We start from the raw sequence: 12,450 nt of genomic DNA on the forward strand, positions 1-12,450 counted from the left end.
CTGCATATATTCTTAAAAACTATCTTTTCGTAGATAAGTAAATTAAGTGTTAAATATGCAATACCCTCACATACATCCCATCTGTCTTTTAATGTGATGCTGGATGGCCACAACCCTACCATATAAACCCACCCTCGAGGGATTTGTAAGCCCAATTTACTGTCTTGTCAACACTGTCATCGGATGCGGTCTCTCTGTCTTGAGTTCCATCTTTAAGACGCAGCTCATACCGCCTCTGACTCGGAAAGCCATGCTGCACCTATTAATAACGTAATATAAAACAATCCCTCTTTTGACAAGGTGTTGAGAATTTGAACTCTGTTAATGATGAAAAATAGGCCTGCTGACTGTATTAATGAATAGATGTGTCATTCAAGCACATCTTCTGTATTTCCTTGGAATGCTGTCTAGTCATGTCTGGCTAGTGTTTGTACTGTCTGTGCTTTCAGAAACCTTTTTCAAAATGGAAGATTAAAACCCCAAAATTAATAATTTGTTACAGATCTACAGCTGTTTTGGTTTAGTATGGAACACTCTCTCATGGTCCACTGTCGTTTTGACACCTTTGGTGTGCCTGGCCATCACAGCATGCCTGGGCTTCATATCGATCATTTCATTCTCCCAAACCTGCCACCGAATTGACACTGGAGACTGTTCTGAAAACAAAGCCATGCAGGACAGCCATACTCATCTGCTCTCAAGTATAATACCACTGAGTTGATGTATCCAGATTGGCTTTGTACGAGCTTTGTTACATTAATATCTGCAGCTTGTGGATTCTGGGCCACATTTTAACCCCTGTGAGTGCTTTAAGAATGCCTCTGCTGGACAAGGCATCATCAGTATTGCGGGGGAGCGTGTCATCATGCTGTATGGAGACTTACAGGCACCCGCCTGCCTCCCTCAATGTGGACGCAGTATTTCAGTGACAAAAATATTTTTAACTATGTTGGTACCTAAACAACACTGAGCCCCAATGACTCTCACTGTATGGACACAACACCCCTGAGACATTTCTCAAAATATCATTTATGTTCTACAGAAGAAAAGATACATATACAGATTTTAAATCACTATATATTAATTATGACTGAAGTTTTATTTGTGCCTGAACTATTCCTTTACCTTTAGAAATATTACATGGCATAAAAATAGTACAACTCAGAGCAGCAAGGCAACCATAAACTTTATTGATCATGTAATATAACATCACAATGTAGAAGTAAGAATTCTTACAACACAGACTTCAATTGCTATGAAATGAAAACTATAGAATAAAGACAGGAAATCACACTAAAGCACAGAACCGTGGGCTGTGAGGGAGAATCTTTGAGCACATGCAGATGAAACAGTTATTTATTTGCTCTATCATTTGATACATTATGGTCATGGGGTCCTTTCAGGACAGAAAGAGGACACGGAGTAACGGTTTCTCCAAACACTGAGACAGGCCGTCTCTCATTTCTTGGTATCTTCTTTTGTGATTTGACCTGTAATTAAACCAAAGAATCATTATAAAACCACCGCATCCTTTATTCATGGGATAACCTATATAAATCGATTTTTAATGTTCAAAGTGATCTTTATTTTACTGAAACATTGGAGTGATGTTTTTGAACAAATCTGCTCGTATTCCAAACCTACATTTTCAAGATGGATTGTTTGATTAAATCAAATTTATTACAGATTTTTTATATTTGATGAATTTTTATATTCAATTAATAAACTAATAGCTCATAAAAAAAGCTCAAGCTAATAATCATATTAGTGCATTGATTGAGATCGTGACTGTTAGTCTGTCAGTTTGTGGTGGCTTTACAAACAACACTGGCTCCCATGGACCTCCATTGTATGAGCACACAACCACTGAGACATTTCTCAAAATATCTTATGTTGTGTACTACAGAAGAATGAGTCATGTATTAAATGACAAGAGGGTGAATAAATGATGGGTGAACCATACGTTTAAGAGTATGCCATTAATACATTTTAAATACTGTGAATTCAAATGAAATCCTCTTTATTACCAATGCAATATGTAGACACAATAAAAACAATTGAATGGATGCTGGAAGACATTAGGGGCCTACACCTAAACAGGCAAGGATGGGTGTAACACATTGAGTTTGTGTATGATCTCCCCTATCAGCACCATAGACAATGTGCTGTCCAGCTGCATAACTGTCTACGAGAACTTGTTTGTTAGACCCACAGAAATGCCTAACATATGTTTGGCACTGAATTCTATCACCTGATTAACACAATGTAAATAACAGAAAAAACTGTCAGATTTGTCAATGTCAGGTGTTGAAAAGTGACATTTTTTTAGTTCACCCAAAAATGAAAATTCTTTCATCAATTACTTCTTGTCATGGCATTCCAAACCTGTATGACTTTCTTTTGGAAGAAATATAGAGGGTGAGTAATTCATGACAGAATTTTAATAGAAGCTAGCACAGGCAGTGTGGATGTGTCCTCATAACAGCTGGCTTGTTATCATGCTTACCTTGAACACATTTCAAACAGAGTAAATCTGACCTTTCTGTTTACTCATAGGCTGGGGAGTGAGGAGGGTAGGGATGGTGATGGGAGACAGGAAGTAAGGAGGAGGTATTAAAGTGAAATCATGGATTACTGGATCCATTCTGGACCTTTAGACACACATCTAGGTCCAGGCAAAAGGTTATTGATAAAATTGAAACATACGCATGTATGCCAGGCATGTCATACATGTTTTTTTGGTGTATGTCACATTGTGGTTACAAGACCATTGTTACATTTGATTGATGGCAGTCTTAAAGGAGGAATGAATTAAAATCACAATTTTAGCCCGAGCTTTTGTTACATAAGAGGGAATCGTATTCAAGCGAACTTGTTACTGAGATTACATCTGTTATTGACACCAGGCCCAGAGAACACCAGGTTCTGGAATGCACCTATCTATGACGACATTGATAGGTTGAACACCACCTCCACAGAAAAATATCAACGACTACTTCTCTAGCCCCACCCACTGGTTTGTGCATGCCAGAACTGAAGTACCACAATTGGCTTGGTGCAAGCAACAAACAAACATGCCGTTAAAGATAGCTAAATGATGTGCCATCCCTGGTTGTCGAAGAATATTAGGAATGTGGGGTTAAAGTTTATTTTTAAAGACGTTCCAGCTCATGTGAGAAAAACATGGAGCGTTTGTTCGTTTCATTTCTCCAAGGATTCCTTCGTGAACAAGGCGAGATCGACACTGAATTTGTGTAGAGTTTAAAAATAAAAAGGAGTGCTGTGCCTTCAATATGGGATCCGATAGGAATGGTGCAGCAATCTTATGTGAGTAAAAACAATTTGTACTATGCGTCACTATTGCTTTGTTAGAGATCGCTTGATGTGCCCTGAACACTATTCGCACGAGATAAGTATTACCAGGGGACCTCTAGTCATTTGTATCAATTGCAGAGGTTGTCTGTGATCTTAAGCCTGTGCGAATCGGGATTTCTGTGATGTGGTGGACTCATATATAATTTTTCAAGGTTTTATCCATACAATTCTGATATATACATCATATAAAAATCTGCTTATTATGAAAATGATATTAAGGAAAACCTGGTAGGTCCCAATGGATACTTACAACGAACTTCCAGTTTGCATTCCACTATGTCCTCTCCGCTGTCATTGACCGCCTTACACATGTACACGCCTCCATCAAATGGACAGGGTTTACGGATCTCCAGAGTCAGCACGCCTTGTTTGCTTAACATACGGTACTTGGCCTCATTTGTGATGTCCATCTTGTTTTTGTACCATGTGATTTTAGGCTGCAGAGCACAATGCCGTGTATTCAATTACAATCAAATTAGTATGGGAAACATTAATCTTCATTTTGGTTATATCAGGACATATCCGCAGGGTGTTGGGATTATGTATTTATGGATGAAAGATGTAATGTTGAGGTCACACATGCCCACCTTGGGGATGCCTCTTACGGCGCAGCTGAGTGTAGCGTTGTATCCCGCAATAACCGAGCGACTCACAAGAGGATGTGTGAATTTGGGAGCCTCTGAGAAATCATGTTCTTTGTAGGAGGGATGCTGGTATTCAATGCCTGGAGAGAAGAACCAAAACATAAATGCCACACATCAGAGGTCTATGACACACAGGATAAATGGAAGAGGATATAAAACAAAAGGTTGTGGAAAGGTCAATTGTATGCAAATGAGAAATGAAATATACTGGGGATCATCTGGGCAGAATTGGTCACCTGTTTTCTGGATGTAGGCGCTGTCTTTGGACATGCAAGGCTCTGGACTCAGACCCACCATGTTTATGGCGTACACACGGAAGAAATACTCATTCCCCATGATCAGATCTGACACTACACAGTTAGTGCGACGATACTGGTCATACACTGTGTACCATTCCTTCAACAACAAAAAAAACACATAAGTACAAACCTTATTGTGTTACATACTTTTAGAGATTATAAAACTGTATTATTCTGATTATGAGCTCTCACAAAATGTAGGTGACTATAAGAATTATCATTGTGTCCAAATCTCAATTTTTATAACAAATTTTATTATTACATAAAGCAACACTTTGTAGTTTTTCGACTTTGAAATCATTTTTGAGACATTATTTTTGTGGTAGAACAACTCTTTACTGGACGAATTCTACCCTGCTGCTAACTGAGCAACATCATAGTGGCAACAACCCCTGAGGGTGCAGTGAGCTGTTAGTTGCATTTCACAACCGCACCACTAGATGCTGCTTAATTCCATACACTGGACCTTTCAGGGAGATATCTCTCATGATCGCTTGAAAAAAAATTATCTGACGGCATGTGCTTAAATGTTTTTAATTATTTTTGTAGAAAAATGTATGAGTTCCTTGCAACGTACATGTATTTACTACAAAATGTTTAATTTTAGTAAAATAATAAAAATAAAAATTCATTGTTTTAATAGGATGTCCATGATTAAGATGAAAAAGCATACAATTTGACATTACTTCGTTTCAGATATTTATATTAGTTATTTCCACAGTTACATTTGAGTGATCATAGTTTTAGTGAGTTTATTACTAGGGATGCACCGAAAGGAAAATTCTTGGCCGAAACCGAAAACTGAAAAAGAGGAAACCAAGGCCGAAAACCGAAACACCGAAACACATTATGCCAATTATTAGTACCCTTGCATTTATGGCTATGACTGTGTACTAACTTAACTAAAATCAAGGCATTGCAATTGCATAAATAGTAAAGTTTCAAAGAATAAATCAATTGCAAATTATGCAAATATTTATTTAGCACATTGCAACAATACACAGTATAAAATAAAATTAAACTAAGATATTTAACTTGACCCCACTCATGTGTATATTAAATAATAATGTACAGGTCTACTGGCCTGCTGAGAAGTTGAACAATTAAATGTTCTCTTATGAAAACAAAGTGCATTTAGGTCAAGTGCATTTAAAAAAAAAACCTCTGTAGGACTACTACAAGAAAGTGCATTCAGAACAAGTGCAACTGCTTAAAGATACAACAATATTTTCTCTGTAGGCCTTCAACAGTGTATCAAAACAAAGACTCCCATAGCCCATATGTTAACTGTAGAACTTTAACAACAACAAATGCACCAAGAATTGCAGATGTCTAAAGTTGATAATAAGTAGCGTAAGAATAGAATAACCAACTTATTGTGTCGTCTGAAGCGCTATGATGTTCAGGAAGGGAATTTGGAGAAAAACTAGTTTAAAGTTAAGTTATGAAAATAAAAGCCCAACAGTCCAGTATCACAAGTAAAAAACACTTTACAGTGGTAAGAGACTTACTCTGATAAATTTTAGTAAAAAAAACATTTCCTAGTGTTGAAGTCTATAAAATTACTGTACAAAACCGTTGGAATAAAACGAACGTAAGGAAAATGGTGCAGCGCACATTTAAAGAACGAGAGCTCTGCCATTATCACAACACCAGGAAACATTACATTACATTACGTTTTACGCTGTTTATCATGTGCATAGTGTCTGGACTTTTGATCATCTCTTGTATGTTTTGCGATCGCGGTCCGGCTCGCGTGAGCAGTGGAGCGGGCATAACTCCTGGTGCTGTATATGGGGGCTCTGTCACCTCGCGAAAACATTGTATAAAACAACTTTGCATGCTATAGTTTACACAGGACTGGTGGAAAATGTGCATTAATACTTATTCATTCTTCATGTTATGTGGTTTACTGATAGGTGAACTGTCTTTCCCGCGTCCCAGCGCGACACCCGACGGGTTTTCCCAAATCGCATCACATTTCTAGTCCGTACAAATGACAACGACGCGTAGGTAGATTTACGAGCATATCCCGCTGAAGGGAAACGATTGTTTACAAATTGCCCTCATTGTAATCTGCCAGAATGACGGGCGGCCATCAGATTTTTCCGTCACTGGTAAAAAAATCTGTCAATGACAAAGAATCTTTGGGATTACGTGACCTCTGGTTCACACGCGTAAAGGAATATTGGTCGCACTCTAGAGCCCTGAGGGTGCATGCAATTTAGGAGACGCTTTAGTGCTGCGATAAAAGGAATAACGTCCGCTACAGATGCATCAAAGGAGCGGCATCTGTTTGTGTCATCACAACATTTCGGCCGTATTGTTTCGGTGATAAAAGTCTTTTGGCCGAAAACCGAAAATGCACTTTTGGGCCATTTTCGGCCGATAATTTTCGGTGCATCCCTATTTATTACTATTCTAAAGTGTGGAAAAAATATATAAAGCAAAACCCAAAACCTCTTCACTAAATAAATGTTTATAATAATGTATATATTCAATGTTTTTTCAATTCTCATTTTCTTATGGTTGTTTATCAGGGATGCCAATAAAATCAAAACCCGACACATAACGCTCTTACCCATGTTGTCATAGATCTAATATGTTCCTCAGCCTACAGACTGAAGTCACGCTATGCCACCACTTACACTGGCTAATCTACTTTACATAAAAATGTGTTGTGACATATTTTAAACATTGTTATGTGACTGACTCTCATATTTCTCTGTCATAAAAAAAAATCCCACAGTAAAATAGTTCCATCAGTTGATGCGAATGAGAGAAACCAGCGCAGGATGACTTGACACATTCGTTACTGTATCAGTATGAACACCAGTAGAAGCCGGTAAGTCACCTGCTCACGAACGCACCCCTGCAGCCTAAAGTGCTTTTATATTTAGAAGCAGGTCATCTCCGGTTTCTGATTGAGATTGTCCAGTGAAACCTGATAATCCTGTGTCTTCCTGCCTGCAGCTCTGGACGCAGTCTGGATCCAGTAACAATGCGAGGTGAAACCCAAACCGGGTGCTTTTTATTTAGCTGCTAACCTTAGTAGCTCTGGAGCACAAAGGGGTAAAGAGAGCAGCATAATGACAGCACTTAAATCAGAGCAAGGCCATGGGCTAGGATTACAGCGTGCTAGCGCTTAAGGGGGTACAGGAGTCCTTGTTCGGCATGCAGGAAGGGTCATATTGGAGCTCTTGGTACTAAATGTTCTGGATGCTGATTCCCTTGCCCACAATTCAGTAGTGCCGGCCGAACACATGTCACGGGAGAGGTTAAAGCTGTGCCACTGGTGAATATTGTACATACATTGCTCAATTCAATGCGCAGTTGTTGTATTATAGATTTGCCACGAATCGCTCGGACCAAACACGACGGTGGCAACCACAGTTCAAAAAGATGTCGCATGTTGACACAGGGAAGACGTTTATATTTAGTCATTTAGCAGACGCTTTTATCCAAAGTGACTTATAGATGGGGTATACAATCGAAGCAATTGAGACAACATAGGTACAGCAAAAAGCGTTTTTGCAATGAGTTGTTTGTCCTTTAGGGCTGCTGTACAAAACATGGCGTCAAATTCAATGTGTGTAGGGCCGCTCTGTATGTAGATTTAAACAGCTTATTCTAAGGTGTTACAAACATAATGGTTCATCACGTAAGGTCTTTATACACCTGTGAAGAAATAGCTTTGTATATTATATTGCATTTCCATCAATAGATCTCTTAAAGACCCTGTATTGTTCCTTTAAAGCGATCACAAGCTTAACTGATTTTAGACACAAGCAGCCCCTTATGAAACAAAAAGATATGAGATTATATTTGAAGGTATCAAGGGATAAATTGAAATAATACATTTCCATATACTGTAAACAAGTGCTTATATTTTACAATGTATAAAAAGCAGCAATTCCTTGTATTTTATTATTTAGTAATATATTTTAGCAATCATTGGTAAGTCATTTGCAAAAATGTAACCAAAAACTTGACAAAGCTGGCCTCTTAAAAATAATATAGACTGTAACGCCTTCACAAAAATCTTTGCCACTGCATGCAATGTTTGAAAAGGGTCATTATATCAATTTCAACAAAATCCATTTATTTATTTATTTCGCGCTTACCATTGTTTTCTTGTCAGCCTTTTGGATGATGTAGCCTGTGATATCACAGTTGCCATTATCTTTGGGTTGTTTCCATTCCAGGGCAACGTTGAAGCCCCACACATCCACAAACCTTAAATTCTGAGGTGGGCCCGGCAGGTCTTACAGGGAAAGAAATGTGTTTTGTTGCTTTATGATCAAAAATACTAATGTGGACAGAGGACTTGAGTGTTTTATGAGTGAGTAACTCACCCACGGTCTGTATATTCACACTGGCCCTGTCCTCCACATTCTCAATTTCCACTTGAAGCTCATATTTCCCAGAATCGTTCCTCTCTGATCTCCTGATGAAGAGGATGGAATCATTGTCGCTGTTCCTTACGTTAACCTGCTTCTGGTCCAGAGGCTCACCATTCTTTGTCCAGGTCACTTTAGGTCGTGGTTTACCCTTAAACAGAAAGCGGGTGAAGAAAGATTCAAGACAATTGTCCAAAATAAAACGCTGAAATGATTTACTAACAAACTACTAATAGAGATTTGGATGGAGAGCCTAAATAGATGGATAAATTAAGTTTAGGATATTTATGTTGATGCTTGAAGACAGAGATCAATCTATCATCTCATTGTCTGTTTGACAATATGTGCTGTGCTGTGTTCTGGACAGAGTTTCCCTCAGGGATTTTACAGCTGTTGTTTAGACTTGTGTCATTGATAACCATCTGTATGGACTCGCTTCCCTCATTGAATTTCAGCTATAGACCTCAGGGTATTTTTAATCACAGAGGATGGCAAAGGATGGAGTCTAAAGATCAACATCTATGTTTAACAAAATAGGTTGTGTAAACAAACAAGTGGACAAGTTATAAGCTCCTGAAGCACATCGAATCTCTGGCGTATAGAAGTTATTAGAGGAAAGACTCTTCAAGAGCAGAAAAAGAAGACAATAAGACAATAGGTAGCTTTGTTCAGTCTTATGTTTACATCCACAAATAAATTTTTTAGAAAATATATCATTCTCACCTGAAAAGGAATCACTAGGTTGATACTTTCTCCTACTTTCTTGATGATCGTCTGACGAAGGTTACGAGGGATCCAGATTTTAGGGCGCTCTGCAATGAATTAACGTAGAAATTGTACAAGGTCTTGTTTGTAGTAAAAACTTTTCATGGCAGACCTGCACCCTAGAATATAAGACTATCTCACTTTCTTAACATGTCTGTAATGCAATGAAATATCACAACGTTTATTCAGAAAAAGCTTATGCATTTTTATGCGAACCGTTATAATCTCTATAGCCATTAATAGGAAAAGCTTTCAACACAAACTATCAACATTCTTGGACCATTGAGTGATTCAAAAAGTTTACATTTACATTTAGACATTTGGCGGACGCTTTTATCCAAAGCGACTTACATTGCTTTATCCTATACATTTTACATAGGTTTTTGCAATCCCCTGGGATCAAACCCACAACCTTACATTGTTAACGCAATGCTCTTACCACTGAGCTACAGGAAAGAAAGCAAATTAAAGCACTTTATCCCCAGCGGTGCAAAATTTTAATCAATCTGACCATTTATGCACGGCTTCATTCATAAATGAGTGAACCAAACATCTGGTGATCTGTACTACACTGACCAGGCTGAACGTATAAACCGAAACTATATTTCTGTCATGACAAGTCTCGGAGGGTTTAGCATGGTAGTAATGTACATGACATATAAATGTATTTGGTCTTGGCGGAAAAGATCTGCTACGCTGCTGCGGCGGAAAAAGTATGGAGACTTGCTACTGCCAATACATCCACAACATGCTGCCGTGTGCATATAAGGAATGCTGCTACACATATAACATGTAAAGTATGAATAAACCCCGTTTGATACATGATCACCTTGTATCAGATCTATAGAGTTGGAGCTGGGTAAGGAGGAGGGTATCTGAAACACGCTGCACTGCTACAACATTTAAACGTAGAGCAGCAATGTCATCGGCTGCTGATACGGAGGGTACAATCATTTCAATGTGTAGTAAGTTATTATGTCAGACTGGTTTAAAATTTTGGACTGCGCCATATAGAGTTTCATGCCAGAACTACTGTGTCATTTATATATGTAATTATAAAATACACTGTTATCTGGCAGGGAACTTACGCATGATTTCCCGAATGGTCACTGCCTGTTGCAGTTTGGCAGGAGGGCTTGGGCCTGCCATATTATACGCCCTCACACGAAACTGCATCTTCTCTCCAGTTGGCAGGTCACGGATAGTCACGGAGGTCCTTTCTGTAAGACCCGTGAACGCAGGAATCCATTCATCAGCTTCAGAGAGGAAGAGAGACACAGGACATTAAGGTTTAATTCTAAACAGTACGGTTATGAAATATGCCTTTCACTTAAGTTGATTAAAATGGCATAGTAAGAAAAAACTAATCGTGAAAACCCAGAAAGGTCATTTTGGTGATTTCCTGTTTTCTATGTAATCTTCATACATAATATACTCAGAAGAACTTTCTAATTTTGAAGTATTAACCATAAAATAAAATAAATTATTGATAGAATCAATTTGCCTGAGCTTGAGCTGAAATTGAAAACCCGGACTGAATCGTATTTGATGTAAGGTACATTCGTGCAAACAGAGAACACAGATTTGAAAGGTTTTCAAAAATCATGTTTTTTATTGTGTATTCTTGTGTTAGTTAGCAGTATTTTTTTTTTATCATTACTTAACCAAAACAACCCAACTGCAGTATTATAACTGCAGATTTTAATTGGAATGCACAATAAAAAAACATAATTCTGAAGATCTATCTGTTCCTGCAAATGAACTCTTCATAAGCAGACAAACACACTTACAGCCTTCTTTGCAGTACTCAACCCCATAGCCATTGAGATCAGTTGATCCTGTTTTCTCTGGAGGTCTCCATTTGAGTGAGATGGTGGTATCACTGATGTCTTCCACACACAGACCAACTGGCTCACTGGTGGGAGCTGTGGGCAGAAAGATGAAAAGCATGAGATGAAATTTCACAAAAAATGAAAGGTGGTTTTCCTGTGTTTCTGATCTGAATATCTGTAGATCTGTAAATACATTTACATTTTTATAGATCTCAGCTGACCTTTCGTATTTATGCTTGAATTGACATGAAACCCTCCTTGTTGCCACTGACCAATGTGAGAGGACCCCATTACATGCACCCAACATCAATTGCGTGAGGTATATATTAACACTTTCCTTTTAGACTGCCTTTACAACATGCCTTTGATTACGGACAAGAATAACTGACATGACTTGAATAGGTCAGAGTCTAACTGCGGTTAGTGGTGATAAGGACCCCCTGAAGATAAATCCTGTCTGCTCTGAATTGTAAGCATTGGTCTAGCACATTTGTTACATATTTACAAGCCAATGGCACACACAGATCAAGCTGTATAATAATAATAATACATTTTATTTAATAAGCCTTTTCAAAGCAAGGTCACCGTACATCAGAAGAAATACAGAAGACAATAATAAATATCAAATGTATATTTATACAGAGTTATCTATTCTTATCTAGAGGGGTAAGTTACAGTTAAATTGTTTTAACTTCAACTTCCCTCTGGAATACAAACAATTAAGAAATAGGATAGAAAGCTGTTATATCTTATAACAGACAAATATGTAAAACAAAAATATTATTATATACATTAGTGGACAAAACGTAATGCCCACCTTTTTAGAAATTTTGCACAGAAAACATTTCGAAATTATACTATATTACTATATTATTAACATTTATATAATAAAAATAGCATACGTGAGATGTAACTGCATTGTTTGTTTTGTTTCTACATTTTTGCCGTCACACAATAGGACACACGCAGTTATTTGCCAACTTGCTATATATATATATAAAGCTTATAAAGCTGGTAGTTATTAAGACATTCAATGGAAAAGTTTACATTATAATATACAAGACATCCGGTGTAGCACTGTGCAGGCCTAAAAATCTAGCCACTGACTGGCCATGGATAACTATTAACACACAGC

At 37.9% G+C, this 12,450-nt stretch overlaps 1 protein-coding gene across 1 annotated transcript in view; it reads right to left on the reverse strand.

Moving 5' to 3' along the window:
• Window positions 1-1,168: 1,168 nt before the first annotated feature.
• mybpc3 (myosin binding protein C3) overlaps window positions 1,169-12,450 on the reverse strand; it is a 33,940-nt gene continuing 22,658 nt past the window's right edge. The window contains exons 24-32 of the mRNA XM_056758417.1: window positions 11,274-11,408; window positions 10,572-10,739; window positions 9,442-9,530; window positions 8,674-8,869; window positions 8,443-8,582; window positions 4,256-4,415; window positions 3,963-4,099; window positions 3,626-3,812; window positions 1,169-1,490 (exon numbers count right to left, since the gene is read on the reverse strand). Coding sequence (XP_056614395.1) covers window positions 1,459-1,490; window positions 3,626-3,812; window positions 3,963-4,099; window positions 4,256-4,415; window positions 8,443-8,582; window positions 8,674-8,869; window positions 9,442-9,530; window positions 10,572-10,739; window positions 11,274-11,408 — 1,244 coding nt within the window. The 3' untranslated portion in view covers window positions 1,169-1,458. The remainder of the gene's footprint in view (window positions 1,491-3,625; window positions 3,813-3,962; window positions 4,100-4,255; window positions 4,416-8,442; window positions 8,583-8,673; window positions 8,870-9,441; window positions 9,531-10,571; window positions 10,740-11,273; window positions 11,409-12,450) is intronic.

This window comes from Triplophysa dalaica, chromosome 1, assembly GCF_015846415.1.
Source record: "Triplophysa dalaica isolate WHDGS20190420 chromosome 1, ASM1584641v1, whole genome shotgun sequence".
Lineage (NCBI taxonomy): Eukaryota > Metazoa > Chordata > Actinopteri > Cypriniformes > Nemacheilidae > Triplophysa > Triplophysa dalaica.